General features: G+C 58.7%; 5 protein-coding genes across 5 annotated transcripts; 4 read left to right on the top strand and 1 right to left on the bottom strand.

The window, feature by feature from the left end:
* Nucleotides 1-1390: 1390 nt before the first annotated feature.
* EsH8_II_001052 (GNAT family N-acetyltransferase) lies at nucleotides 1391-2195 on the top strand (the record flags this gene model as incomplete). Its single annotated transcript, XM_083264350.1, has 2 exons — nucleotides 1391-1775; nucleotides 1891-2195. 2 exons carry the CDS (start codon nucleotides 1391-1393, stop codon nucleotides 2193-2195), a joined length of 690 nt encoding a protein of 229 aa, XP_083121672.1.
* A 1650-nt stretch (nucleotides 2196-3845) lies between these two features.
* EsH8_II_001051 (uncharacterized protein) lies at nucleotides 3846-5738 on the top strand (the record flags this gene model as incomplete). Its single annotated transcript, XM_083264349.1, has 4 exons — nucleotides 3846-4242; nucleotides 4295-4571; nucleotides 4625-5331; nucleotides 5392-5738. 4 exons carry the CDS (start codon nucleotides 3846-3848, stop codon nucleotides 5736-5738), a joined length of 1728 nt encoding a protein of 575 aa, XP_083121671.1.
* Nucleotides 5739-6697: 959 nt separating this feature from the next.
* On the top strand, nucleotides 6698-7642 carry EsH8_II_001050 (class I SAM-dependent methyltransferase; the record flags this gene model as incomplete). The annotated part of the gene is made up of 1 exon (XM_083264348.1): nucleotides 6698-7642. The coding sequence occupies one exon, from the start codon at nucleotides 6698-6700 to the stop codon at nucleotides 7640-7642; it is 945 nt and encodes a 314-aa protein (XP_083121670.1).
* A 238-nt stretch (nucleotides 7643-7880) lies between these two features.
* EsH8_II_001049 (uncharacterized protein) lies at nucleotides 7881-9783 on the bottom strand (the record flags this gene model as incomplete). The annotated part of the gene is made up of 2 exons (XM_083264347.1): nucleotides 7881-9141; nucleotides 9335-9783. 2 exons carry the CDS (start codon nucleotides 9781-9783, stop codon nucleotides 7881-7883), a joined length of 1710 nt encoding a protein of 569 aa, XP_083121669.1.
* Nucleotides 9784-12927: 3144 nt separating this feature from the next.
* EsH8_II_001048 (acyl-CoA N-acyltransferase) lies at nucleotides 12928-14447 on the top strand (the record flags this gene model as incomplete). Its single annotated transcript, XM_083264346.1, has 2 exons — nucleotides 12928-13956; nucleotides 14085-14447. The coding sequence occupies 2 exons, from the start codon at nucleotides 12928-12930 to the stop codon at nucleotides 14445-14447; spliced, it is 1392 nt and encodes a 463-aa protein (XP_083121668.1).
* Between the last annotated feature and the right edge of the window lie 5 nt (nucleotides 14448-14452).

Here is a 14452-nt window from a genome sequence, read left to right as displayed (position 1 = left end):
CTGATGAGATGATCAACCGGCAGGGTGGAGAGCTATCCTTCACCAAACTTCCTATTGTGAACTCCACGAGACTCTTATGTGCGAGCCTGCAGCCCATCGGGCCGCATCCTTGCATGCCACCAGGACAGCTTCCCGACTCTGCTAGATCGACGACCCCCATGGCTGGTACTGCGGCCGAGCTATGGCTCCTCGCAGACCGAGCTGCTGCGGATGGCAAGCGGAGAGGGAGGCTTGTGAAGGGCGCGTTTTGCCCGGGTTACTCTTGATGAAGGGCAGCTGCGAGCCACAACGGCGCAACGCCCCTAATCCATGAAGGTTTCCGGGTGGGTATAGCAGCAGTATAGTCGGCGCGAACGAATGGGCCTTGCTCTGCAGAGCCGTGCTACCGTAGTCAGTAGTCAGTGATGCCACATTAGCGAGAGGACGTCAGATGCGAATCAGTCGAGCACACCCTCGCAGTACCAATAGGGCAAGAGTTTCACGACGGGTCCCTTTGACTAAGGCGCCATCTCATCATACGTTGAACGAGGGGGGGGGCGTGGGATGATGCCGTGGGCCAGTACTACTCTGCGAAAAGGACTACGAAGGGTACAGAACGGTACCTGACCGGGGGGTGGCGAAGAACGGATCTGATTAAGAGCGCCAAGCAGCGCATCCGCATGTGGGCCGGAGGCGATGCCGGGGTTGACGCCGTGTCCTGAAAAGAAAATTTCCCTCATCGAAGAGTCGCGCACGAGCAAAACACGGCTTCGAACCCGCGGATCTGATAACTTTAACGCTTCATCGTCCCCCGGGGTGTAATAGCAGTTGTCATGACTTTCATGACTGGTGAGTGTGGGGGCAAGGCGAGGATTGGGGCCCTGCCAGGGCTCCGAACCAGGCTCACAACTTGTTTGAAAATAGGTGCAACGGATCTGCGTCACCCAGTAAGCGCTTGCAAACCGTGGAGAAGCGCTGGTTTTCTTCATTGCGGCATTTCCTCGACTCCCAGGATTAGATGAACTGCCGCGTCAACCCTGGAGAATTTGCTGAAACCAGGGCTCGGCATTCAAGTCCCCATCTCTCAGCAAGAGTCGTGGAACGCTTTGCTCCAGTTCTAAGGGAAAAATCTTCATGCGTGATCCAGGCTAAATACCCATAGTGATCACGCTGCGGTCGGAAAACGAGGCCGATGACTGATTTTGCGCAGCTGAACCTGACCCATCGTTCCGACGCGCGCCATTCCTAAAACCACGCAAGCTTTCCCGTTGACACGAAGCGCCACATCGGAACGAATCTGAGATCCAGACGCACTGCGCTACGAAAGAAAAAAAAGTCTCAAATCAGACGAGACGGCGGCAGGACATTGAAGCCACCAATTCTTCCCCTCCTTGGCCCACCATCAGACGCAATGGGCCTCACCGTTCTACCCGCTTTAATCCCCGACATCACCAAGGTGTACGATGCCTACTTTGCAGCGTTCAAGGGGTCGGTGATCCTCGACATCCTGTTCCCGACAGGCATTGACGAGGCCTTCCGCGAGGGCCATGGGAAACACACTCTCAGCTACTGGCATACGAGCAGTACTCAATACACGCTCAAGTGCGTCGACCCGGCGACGGGCGAGGTCGTGGGAATGGCCCTGTGGGACGTTTTTCTCGACGAGCGTACGCCGGAAGAATACAAGAGTCCCGGCGCCGTTTGGCTCGAGGGTGAGCAAAGAGCTAGGGCCGACGAGTTGATCATCCCCCTCAATGAGGCGAAAGAGAAGCTTTGGGGTGGCCGAAAATATGTTTGTGAGTGGAACCCGTGACGCCCAATCCCCTTCCTCCCGACCCTGGCTCGACCTTGGAGGGAATTTATGTGCCCCAGTGGCTAATGACACATGCCTTTCGTTTGCCCCCGGAACAGACTGTCACGTCATTGCAGTGAAGCCGGAACACCAAAGAAGAGGTGCCGGCGCTCTTTTGACCAAATGGGGACTCGACATGGCCGAGTTGGCGGGACTACCCGTCTACCTCGAGTCGTCGGAAGAGGGTTTCGGCCTCTACAAGCGCCTGGGTTTTGAGGTGCTCGAGGAGAAGATTGTGCACCGGGCAGGACTGGTGGGCACCGAAAACGATGTTGCCGTTCCTTTGATGGTGAAGATGCCATCCATTGCCAAGGGCTTGACTTTCGAACAGTGGCGTGCACAAGGTTACCCTCCCTTCGAGTGAGTGAGCTGTATCGGTAGAGACCCAGACTAGACCGTCAGCAGGATGTTGCTAGTTAGATCGCGTATTGTTCACATAGACGTTAGTGTTCTGGAAGAGTGAGGCGAATCTGCAAGTCAGTCTGAGAAAAGAAAGTCACCTGTACCTGGAATTCTTCTGAGAACCTGCATGGCTCGGCTTGGCATTTATTCATTCACAGCCATCCAGCCATCATCCCCTTGCTTGCATGAAGATCAGGGTGCTTGGCCGGAGAACATGGTAGTGTAGAGAATGCAGGAGACGCTAATAGGAAAGAGGAGACGCTCAGGGGTTGGTAAGAGGGGGCGGGGCGGGGAGGGGGGTGTAGTATCAGATGGCGTGAGAATGAGAACAAAAGTACCGGTACAAGCACTTGTCCCTCAGAGGGTGGGCGGAGATGGGCGTGGGTGGGCGATGCAACCTGACGTCTTGGGACGAGACGAGTGACGATGATCCGTGGATTGGCGTGGTATTTAGGGAAGGTCGGCGGGGGGGTGACCGATTTCGGAGGGTGTGAGGCTGGAAAGATGCGGTGGACCGTCCGAGGAACATTGCAACTGCGCTGGAGAAAATGTGGAAAGAGGGCGGAAAAGAGGGCGGAAGGGAGAGAGCGGGTCATGAGGAGAAAAATTTTTGCACCGAGGAGAGAGGAAGTGAGGTGAAATGCTCCTTCCGCAATCTTATCTGATCCCAGATGTGATTGATTAGATCAAGTCCCGAGCCTATCCGAGCCCCGACAGGGATCATGGTGGGTCGTTGGGTTTTGTTTCTTGGAACGACAGGGACAGGGGACGGCGAACAGGGGGCGGGAGAAGCAGCTGCAACCGCCATTGACCAATTTCACCCACATCCACTGCCAGAGCACACATGTCAAGAGAGTGCTCACTCTCTGACACACCCACGCGCGATCCATCGCATCCCACTTTCCATCCCACCGTCTAGTGTGTAGAGTGGTGTAGTCTGGCCGCGCCACAGAGTACAGAGCGCTACTCGCTGACACATTGATCTTGAAGGTTCACTCACGAGGGCCCTTCTACTCGACACTACCTGGCCTGGGTGTGCGTGCAAGTCGCCAATCCAGTCGCCCTGCCATGACGCGAGTGGCTCTGTAGCCATTCGCAAAAGCCCCTCACAAATGAGGATACACTGCTTGGCGCGAAACAACTGCCACTTCGGTCTAGCCCGCCGGTGACTGCATGCATGCGCCGACTAAAGAAGGCCTGGTAAGGTTCTGCGCCGTACGGATACAGGCGCGCGAGCTCGCAACGTTCCGTGGAGTGGCGCCCGCCTTGGACGCCAGCAGAGGCAGGCCTGCCAGGCTTGGCCCAGCCAGCTCAGCTCGGCGGGGTGCGAGGCAACCTCGCTTGCTTCCTGCTGGATCCAGTTGATCCCCGAAAGCCGTTCCTCGGTGACGCAGATGCAGGGCCCCGGACATGGGTTCTAGAACCACGCCAGCTATTTCTGCCATGCGACCCGAGACGATGGCGGTGCCGTACGAAGATCGTGGAGAGACTCTTTCACCTACCGTAGACTGTCACAGCAACAACGACGTCGACGACAACCTCGACAAAAACAAACGTCGCTCTAGCAGTCCCTGAAGCAAGTCCCCGTTGCCAGCAGCCGTCCATCGACACAATGGCCGCAGAACCATCAACAGCCCCGGTCACCGAGCCCTTTGCTCCCGCGCAAAGGTTGTCACTCCTCCACGGCCCTCGCGATCCCCCTCTTGTGGACCTCAGTCTCGGAGAGCTTCTGGAGCTCCAGACATATCAGCACGGCACCAAGGAATGCTTGGTGATCCCCTGGACCGGCGCCCGGTGGACGTACAATGAGCTCAACCAACAGAGCCTGCTGCTCGCGCAGGCGCTGCTCAAGATGGGCATCAAGGCTGGCGACAGAGTAGGCGTCATGGCCGGTAACTGCGAGCAGTACGCCGCCATTTTCTTCGCGGTGGCCAGAGTAGGAGCCATCCTCGTCATTCTGAACAACACGTACACACCCAGCGAGGCCATGTACGCTGTGCAGTTCTCAGGTAAGTTCCGAGTGCGACTGTCGATGAGCCCCAGAGCTGACACATTATCAAGAATGCAAGATCCTGTTCACCACCAAGCAGATCGGCAGACTCGACAACACGAGATTCCTGGACCAATTGGCCAATGAGGTCAACGGACCCAAGGTCGTCATGATCCGGGGTGACACGAGCGGGTACCAGACATACGACGAACTCGTCAAGTCGAGCTCGAGGCAGAGCCCGAGGGAGCTTCACCTTGCCATGAGCAAGGTTGTCCCGCATCAAGTGTGCAACCTGCAATTCACCAGCGGCACCACTGGTCGCCCCAAGGCTGCCATGCTCACTCACCAGTAAGTCCTTCTAGCTTGCATCGACAACTAGTCGTCTCTAACACCGAACTCAGCAACGTCGTCAACAACGCCCGTTTCATTGGCGACCGCATGCGCCTGACCCCCGAGGATGTGCTCTGCTGCCCCCCTCCCCTCTTCCACTGCTTTGGCCTCGTCCTTGGCCTTCTGTCTGTCATCACACACGGTGCCAAGATCGTCTACCCGGCGGAAGTCTTTGACACGAAGGCGACGTTGAAGGCCATCCTCGAGGAGGACTGCACGGCGCTCCACGGCGTGCCTGCCATGTTCGACTCACTGTTCCAGGCGGCGCCGGACGACTTCAAGTCATCAAAGATCCGCACCGGTATTGTGGCCGGCGCCCCCGTGCCGCGATACCTGATGGAGCTGATGGTCAACCGCCTCGGCATGAGGGAGTTCACCAGCAGTTACGGTCTTACCGAGGCTTCCCCGACGTGCTTCAACGCCTTCACCGACGACGCATTGGGCAAGAGACTGACGACAGTTGGCACGCTCATGCCCCACGCGTCGGCCAAGATCGTCGACAGAGACGGCAACCTTGTGCCTATGGGTCAGCGCGGCGAGTTGTGCATGGCGGGATACCAGCTGCAGGCTGGCTACTGGAACAACTCGGAGAAGACCAACGAGGTCATGGTCCGCGACTCTGCCGGCGTCTTGTGGCTGCACACTGGAGACGAGGCAGTGTTCGACGACGAAGGATACTGCTCCATCACTGGACGTTTCAAGGACATCATCATTCGCGGTAAGTGGTGACTCCCCCAATCGACCAGATTGAAACGCTGGCTAACTTGACTTGTTGCAGGCGGCGAGAACATCTACCCCCTCGAGATCGAGGAGCGCCTGATGGCCCACCCGTCCATCTCCCAGGCCATCGTCGTGGGCCTCAAGGACGAGCACTACGGCGAGGTCGTCGGAGCCTTCGTTCAGCGCGCCGAGAACAGCGAAAAGCCGACGTTCCAGGAGCTCAAGGACTGGGTGCGCCAGCGCCTCGGCGGACACAAGAGCCCCGCGTACATCTTCTGGCTCGGCGAGGACGGCGTCCCTGCCAACGTGCCCCTGACGGGCAGCGGCAAGGTGCGCAAGTTCGAGATCGCAAAGGTCGGCGACGAGCTCCTGAAGAAGAGCAGGACCGTCTCCGCCAAGTTGTAATTTTACAGCGTTTTTATGACGTGGGAGATGATGCTGTGTAGAGTGTTAGAGCGATACCATACAAAAGTGCATTTTGATTTGTCGGGGCGATGCGTTTGGTTAGATTAGACGGAATATTTTCATGTTGTTGAACACAAGCTTTTTTTTTACTTATTTTTTTCCTTCGGGCCTTGTGGAGCACCCAAGTTTGGTTCCAAACTCTGTTCTTTCTCTCCTGTGCTTCAAAGGTTTATCGCTGTCTCATCCGGATCGTTCCATTTTATTCTCCGGTCACCCAGGTTGATGCTTACCGAGTACAGCCTCCAGTCTCCAGGCTTGGCATCGCACTAATACCGCGTGGCTACTATGGTTCGCCAAGAGAGCCTTGCAGTAAGTGAGGTGAGGCCAAATCTGACTGCAGTCATCCGTGACTCTTTTGTGCCCCTCTCCTCCCCCCGTTTCAGGAAGCTCAATCGCCGAGCCGCCACAGGGAACCAATCCCGATGCTTTATTTTTATCGATATGCGCGAAATGAGCACCGGCAATTGGCCAATGCCTCCCGTGAAACTAAAAAATGATTTTCTCCCCGCTCGACTGACCTGCCCGATCTGAACCGCTGGAGGAGTTTCGGGTGAGGGTGACAACTTCGCAATGAGTCACTCACTCTCTGGATCGCGGTCCGTAGGAATCTATCAATCAATGGAGAGAGGGAAGGACGGGGGGTTCGTGGGTTTCGCACAACGAGATCCAGAGACGAAGGAAATCAAATATAAACGATGGTATACTTGCTCCGAAATGAATGACATTGTTTGTTGCATCGCCAGCACCGCCCCCCGTAGATAATTCCATCATTCCTCATCACCATCGTCATCCCATACAAAAAAAAACTCAAAAAGTGCAATAGCAACCGGCAGCAGCATCGAAAACACAACTCCCAACAACGCCTTGCCGCGGTTCCGCAATTCACAAAACACGCAGCCATGTCTCAGGAACCCTCCCCGTCCCCGTCCCCGGTCCTCCTCCGCCTCGCGGAAGCCTACCCCCACGACCCAAAACACCTCCACAACGTCCTCCTCCCCCAGCTGGCCCACCGCCTCCGCCTGGCCGGCCTCTGGTCCATCGCCCCGTCCACCCGCGTCCTCGACATCGGCTGCGGGCAGGGCGACTCCGCGCTCGTCCTCGCCCACGCCGTGTCGCCCGACGACGGTGGCGCCGCCGCCGCCGTCGATGACGCCGGCCCGGGCCACGTGACGGCCCTGGACCCCGCACCCGGCGACTACGGCTCCCCCTACACCCTCGCCCAGGCCCAGGCCCACATCCTCTCCTCCCGCTACGGCGGCCGCATCGCCTTCCACCAGTCCGACGCGCCCGCCTACCTCGCCGCCCACCCGTCCGCCGAGTTCGACACGGCGACCCTGTGCCACTCGCTGTGGTACTTCCCCTCCCGCGCCGCCGTCGCCGCCCTCTTCGCCGCCCTCCACGGGTCCGGCCGCGTCCGCAGGCTGTGCTTCGCCGAGTACTCCCTGCGGGCCCGCCGCCCGTCGCAGGCGCCGCACCGGGCCGCCGTCGAGGCCCAGCGCCGGTTCCACGCGCTCCGCGAGGACCGCGGGTTCACGCTGCACCAGGCCAACGTCCGCGGCGCGCTCGACCCGGAGGACATGGTCGGCCTGGCCGAGGAGGCCGGGTGGAAGCTCCGGGAGAGGGGGACGGCCGAGACGCCGGGGATGCTGGACGGGCAGTGGGAGGTCGGGACCGTGGTGGACCCCAGCTGGGCCGAGGAGGTGGTCGGCGAGAAGCTGGGGCGGGAGGCCGAGGACGAGTTGCTGGGCTACGTGGCTAGCATCAAGGCGGCCGTCGACGAGCTTAAGCAGCAGGGCGAGAAGGTCACGACCATGGATGCCACGTGGGTGGTCATGGAGCGTTGAGGTTCCCGGACCGCTTACGTTCTCTGTTGGAAGCAGCAGCCGGGATCGCACAGGGTTCTCGCATTATTGTTTGTATTTTCTTTTAATATATATATTAAGAGCATGACTGTATGCACATTCGACGGAAAGGAGAGGGAGCAGAAACTCTCTTTGTGTTGTTTAATTTTGGTTTAAAGCTATTAATTCCTCCGCGAGCCCAGTAGCCACCGGGCTGAGTGCATCCCACCGTGCCCACCTTCTAAACCACATTTCCCTTGGTTTGCTTGAACTCCTTCACCTTGATATCCCTCCAAACAGCCGTGGCCCCAATGGCGAGGACCAGAACGGCGGTCGCAACAATAAGCATGTTCTTCTGCGCATCACCGTAGGCACGCTCAATGGCGTCTCGGGTCGCCGACCCGACCGGGTATGACTTTTGCGTGACCAAGTCGCCGTAGATTTCGGTGAAGTTACCCTGGGACTCCTCCGGAAGGTATTCCATGAGTTTCACGGGGAAGACACCCTGCCACACGGCCGCGGCGACGGTCGATCCGATGGCACCGCCGACGCTGGAGAACATGCCCTCCATGGCGATGACCACGGCGACGTACTGGTGCTCCACGGCAGCCATGACCGCCATCTGCTCGCAAATGACGAGCGTTCCGCCGGCAAACGCGATGAAGATCTGGCACATGATGATGTAGCCAATGTTGACATCAGGCTGTCGGAACTGGATCATGAGACCGACGCCAAGGATGGTGAGCGGCACGCCAAAGTAGAGGGCAAGCCACTTGAAGCGGCCAGACCAGCGGACGAGAACACCGACAATGATGGACCAGAAGCATGATCCTATGCTGTAAATGTTCAGGATGTAACTCGAAGGCGTGATGTCAAGGTTGTTAACGACTTGGAGGAACGAGGAGAAGTACGAGTCCCAGATGTAGAAGCTGACGAATAGGACTGCGGCGAGGACGCAGGCGCCAAGCACCGTGCGGTCGGTCAGGAGTTCCCAGGGAAGGAACTTGACGGGCGCAAAAAATCTCTCCCACAAAGCGAAGGCGATCAGGAGCAAGCCGCCGATGACGATCATTGCAATGATCATGGGGGACTTCCAGCCTTCGGCTTGCTTCTGGTAGATGTTGAAGGGCAGCAAGAAGAGCGCAAAGCCGGCAATGACAAGCACCAGGCCGATGACGTCGAACTGAACGAAGTAGTACTTGATCGACTCCCAGGTGGTCCGGCCGCTCTTCTCCTTGACGACAAGGCCCTGCTTCTTGGCCTTGTAGTAGTTGTGCATGAAGACGCCAAAGAGCGGCATTGTGATGATGGGGGTGACGATGGCAAAGATGCCGAATCCCCAAGTGTAGCCGGGGCCGGCGAGGACGCTTTCCGCAATCGGGCCGCCAAGCCACGTCGTAATGATGTAGGGGGAGCTTGCGAAGGCGAACATGAGAGCTCGATTCTTGAGAGCCGAGGTATCAGCAATAAAGATGCTCATGGTGTAGTCAAGACCGTTGTATCTGGAGACGCATCAGCAATGCATGTCGAAATGTAACACGGCATCTCGAGTGTGACGATGCGACTCGCATGAGACGATCGCCCCGCGTATCCACCACAGATAGCGGTATTGGCATGTGGTAAGACCGCAGGGCCAAGAAATGAGGCTCACGAGGCACAGGCACGAGCAGGGGTGCGACGGACGGAGAAACTTACCCAACCCAATAAAAGACCTGCGCGGCAGCGTACGTCTCGACGTTCTTACAGGCAGCCATCATAATCAAGCCCACGGTCAAGACGACAACGCAAAAGGCGTAGCCGTGAGGGCGACCCCAGATGTCCAGGACCTTGGCGAGCGGCAACTTTATCAGACCGCCGATCAAACTACTCATAACGCTTGTGGTCGCCGTCAGGGAATGCTGCTGGAAACTGCTAGTGACGTAGGGCGTCAACTGGTTCGTCATGCCCTGCTGCATAGTGTTGATGAAGTAAATGCACCACATCATGGCGTAGGCGGAAATGAGCATCTTCTTGGACCAGACCGTCGTCGTGGCCTCCATCTTCTGGACACCGCGCTGGGCGGTCTTGGAGATGGACTGGTGGTCCACGTCGTCGGAGCCATCTTGGCTGAAGACGGCAGGGTCTGCCTCCTTTGAGCGGTCCATATTGGACGGGGTTGATAGGATTGGAGAGGGGGGGTGTTGGAGAATGTGTACAGGACGCGGACGCAGCAGTTGTGGGAATTTACAATCCGAGATGATGCTCTTATGTAGTCAAGACTCAGGTCGATTCAAATCCGGGTTCGGCACGGGGGCAACCGCGCGACGGCAGATTAGCTGGAAAGGAGCGGCCGAAGCATGGGTAAAGTGGTTGGTCTACGCTCAAGATGGAAGCAAACACACGTCTGAGCCCACGCAGTCGGTTCCTTCTAGCCTGGCGCCGTCGGATACGGGACGCCGTAGGGAAAGAAGGATCTTTGGTGCGAGACTCAACCCGGGCCTGGAGCAATTATCGGCACTGTTCCCGCTCGGCGGATCCCTGCAAATCCTTCGTGTCGGCGTCTGTTTCCCGTAGTTACTCTGGTTCTGTGTTTCTGGCCCCATATTCCCATCTATGTCGAAAATTATGGCCCAACCATTCCTTCACAGAACGTGGTCCCGGACGGCAGACCACTCGGCAAAAAAAAACAAGCACGTAAGGCTACACTACTGTACTAATAGTTCCCCAAAAGCTTGACTGTCTTGGCACATTCAAAACATTTCCGGGGCTTGCAGAGCTGATGACACGCTGTGCACTCGGTAGCACAGACTGGCAGGTTTTCCAGCAACTCGGATGCGCCCCAGGCCACTGGGGCGGGCTGGGACTGTCGGTAGCTGACCGGGATTTCAAATGAGAGGAAGAGAATATTTCCCAGCAGGATGGATTACGACGGCTTCCTCGTCAGTGTGTGGGACTGGGTGCAAGTGGCGTATCCCCGGAGACAGCCCGGCTCAAGTTGGAAACGGCGAATGGGACGCAGCAAAGACGTCGGCGTCAGGGTTATTGCTGTAAGGACGTCTCCAGAAAAGAACCGGCGGTATCGATCAAAAGTGGGACGGAGGCCACAGGCTACAGCTCGACAGAACAGAACCAATGCCAGTTGCTGACGGCCATTGTCCGACTTTGTTGAGAACAGCCGTAGTTGGCCACGACTGATACTGGCCATGCCACACATCCGCGTCCTGCACTGGTCAGTGCCGGCTGGCATGTTGCGCTAGCGAGAATCGCGGCAGGAAGCTGCAGCTAGGTACTATGGCTAGTCGAGAGTGTAAAGTTTGGCCTTCATCACCGTCTTTCGATGCCGACAAAGCCGTCCAGCACGGCGGGATCGGCAAAACTAAAAGGCTCGCCCAAGCCCCATCACGGCATCGCGTCGACCGAGAGGGCAAAGTTTTGGGACGTTCTGAATCGCGATTGCCAAGTTATCAATCGCAGTGGGGTCGAGTCGATCCATACCTAGTGGGTAGCATGCGTGGAACCAGTGTGGACTGGACAGCGCCGATGTCTTGGGCGAAGTGTACACTACATTGAGTTGAGGTGCCCCCTTACTGCTGTCCCCAAGAGAACATTGCAGCCCAAAGAGGCTCCCAAAGTTGACGTTGGGAATGCCGGCTCGGCCAGTATCAGTGCCGAGGGCGGCGCAGTCAACGGCCGGTAGATGAGCCTTGGCAGCCGGGGAGGCCCGGTGAAGGAACAATCGAAGATGCGATGAAGGAAGAAGCGTCGAGAACGGACGAATCCTGAAAGCTTGTCATTGGGGTGTGAAAAGCCAATGGCGTTTTCTTGAGCTGAGGGCGACCGACCAGGACAAGGGCGCGTCCCCACACAACACACACACACACAGAGCGAGGTAGGTAGGTGGTGGTGGGTGGGTGCTCAGTGGAGTGAAGAGAGTCAAGTACCCTGACCCCTAAGAGGTGTGTTGTTTCCCAGGGATGTTCCAAAACAGGCCACTTCGTCCGAACCCAAGCCCATGCAGGCTGACACTATGCACACCCCCCAATCGAGGCCGCAGGGGCGGCGGGTAGGTTCGGGTTCTTGAAGAAAACGATGTACCGGTACCAACATCTCGCGTGTCCATGTGCCCCGCCTCTGAGAAAAAAATTTGCCCTGATCTTATCAGATCCAGCTTGTGGCCGCTACTAAGTGGGTCCAACAGTAACTCCGAAGCCGGAGCTATGGCCAAACTGGGTTCTAATAAAGTTATCAGATCCGCTGAGACCAAGTCAGTGCAGCCACCTTCCCTGGAGAAATGGGAGACTAAGAAAAGAGAGAGAGAGAGAAAAAAGGCCGCCAAGCGCCACGTACGCAATTGAGGGCATGGCGGCACCACGAGGGATCAACCACGGCGAGCCCCGCGTCTGTTTACCTCGAACCTTCTCGTAATTGATCGTCTATTCGCAGGCCGGGGCATGGGGGTGGTGGTGGAAGACGCTGCCTCGCCTCGGAGCATTTTGTCGTGCTCCCATCGCTTGTGACCCGAGGTCTTGGCCGTCTGCGAGGGCGCGGCGTGGGCGGGCCAGCAACACAGCCATGGGGGGGAGGAGACCCCTACCTACCACGCACATCCTTGCCCGCCATCGCTCGATCCATCTGCTTCGTACACTCTTGTACCTCTCGTCGACCATCTACACATACCCCCTTGGGAGCTGTCGCAAAGCCAAGATACCAGCCTGCCGTGCGTACCCCGCCGTCGACCTTCTCTGACCACCACCCCCAGAAGAAAATGTGTGATTGACGGTGTGCTGGAAACGATGTCATGGGCCGATCCTGGGACCTGCAAGGCCCTTCGGTCCCTCGCTTCAAGGTATCGCGCGCCCTGCGGCCCATTGGAAGGAGGAAGGGAAAAAATAAAAAAATTCTGAGCCGTGGCATGGCAGCTGAAGCTGGGCAAGGCCGTGAGCAAGCAGCGGGTTTCCGCTTCGAGGGGGCCAGGGTGGTCGCATCACAGGCCGGGTTGCCAATGGCGTTAATTCGGCGTGTCTGGCGTCCAAAAGAGAAGGCGGTGGTGACATAGACTCCGTTAAGCTCCGAGCTCGAAGCTCGCTTTCTTCCTCAACTTCCTACTACTGCCCGTCGTGTCCAAAGAACGTGAAGCCTGCGAATCCAATTGCAGCCGTCTTGTCCAAGCTTAGGGGAACCTCCTACACACCACTTGATACCCTCCTCAAAGCTTGCACATCTCCCCAAATCGGGCCTCGAAGAAAAGCCTACAAATAGTCAACCACAAAAAAACCGGCCAGAAACACACACACACACACACCGCAGTCATGTCGGCGCCAATCTCCCTCGCCGCCCTCTCCTCCACCGAGAGCATCATCAAGCTCCCCGACCCGTACCACGCCGAGTACGCGGTCCAGCGCGCCTTCAACCACGACACCTTCGCCGGCAAGACCTCCGAGGGCGGCCTTCACTTCTACCGCCTCACCCCCCTCGCCTCCGGCCCCGAAACCAAGCAGGCCCCCCTCCCCGAGCGTCTTCACAGCGAGAACCTCTACTTCACCGAGCCCGCGGACCTCAAGTCCAGCGAGCTCCCGGCCGACTCCAACAACAGCGCCTGGGCCCGCTCCCGCCGCTCGCCCGTCGCCGTCTTCTCCTGGGACGGCAAGACGGCGCCCACGCTCGCCCAGGCATGGCTCCTCGTCTACGTCCTGTTCGTCGTGCGCCCCGCCGAGGAGCTCCTCCGCCTCGAGCTCCGCGGCGCCGGCGCCGCCACCCTCGGCCAGCAGCTCCGCGACGTCCTGCTCGCCATTGAGCACCCTACCCAGAACGAGGCGCAGAGGCCCGCGTCCTCGGACGAGCTCTCCACCGTCGTCCTCCTCCGCAGCGCCTTCTGGCAGGGCGCCGGCTCCCCCTTCGGCCCCCGCCCCGTCTGGCTGCCCGCCGAGTCGCCCGCCAGCCTCGAGCGCCCTCTGTCCTCGTACCCGCTCACGCCCCTCCAGCACACCATGACGCAGACCTCGGCCTCGGACCCGGCCAACCCCGGCCTCGTCCAGCAGGCCTGGCACCCGCTCCGCCCGGCCAAGCCCGCGCCCGGCGCCGTCGTCTACAGCCGCTGGATCCCCCACCTGCGCGAGACCTTCTCCATGGTCGCCCTCGACTACAAGAACCCGGAGCACCTGCGCCTCTTCCACGAGTGGCAGAACGACCCGCGCGTGTCGCAGGGCTGGAACGAGACGGGCACGCTCGACCAGCACCGCGAGTACCTGCGCAAGATCGACGAGGACCCGCACCAGTACGCCCTCCTCGCCGCGTGGGAGGGCACCTTCTTCGCCTACTTTGAGGTCTACTGGGCCAAGGTACGTTTTCGCATCACCCACTTCCCCTTTCCCTTCCCCTTCTTCTCCTTCTTCTTCTTCTTCATCACAGCTATCATCGTCCTACCGGAGTCTCATTGGGTGGTAAAACTGACGACGCGCGACCGCAGGAGGACAAGCTGGGCGGCTACTACGACGCGCAGGACTGGGACCGCGGCCGCCACTCCCTCGTCGGCGACGTGCGCTTCCGCGGCCCCCACCGCGTGACGGCCTGGTGGTCCTCGCTCATGCACTACCTCTACCTCGACGACCCGCGCACCAGCTGGGTCGTCGGCGAGCCCAAGAAGACCAACGACACGGTCCTCATGTACGACTTCATGCACGGCTTCGCCCTCGACAAGTTCGTCGACCTGCCCCACAAGCGCAGCGCCTTCGTGCGCTGCTCGCGCGAGCGCTTCTTCCAGCTGTGCCCGCTCGGCGACAACGAGAAGGTCGTCGGCGGCATGCGCATTGGCCTAGTGCCGAAGTTGTAGACAAA

Source organism: Colletotrichum jinshuiense, chromosome 2 (genome assembly GCF_051148585.1).
Source record: "Colletotrichum jinshuiense chromosome 2, complete sequence".
Taxonomy (NCBI): Eukaryota; Fungi; Ascomycota; class Sordariomycetes; order Glomerellales; family Glomerellaceae; genus Colletotrichum; species Colletotrichum jinshuiense.
Note: the sequence above shows the minus strand (reverse complement) of the source record. Positions and strands in the feature narration are given on the sequence as shown.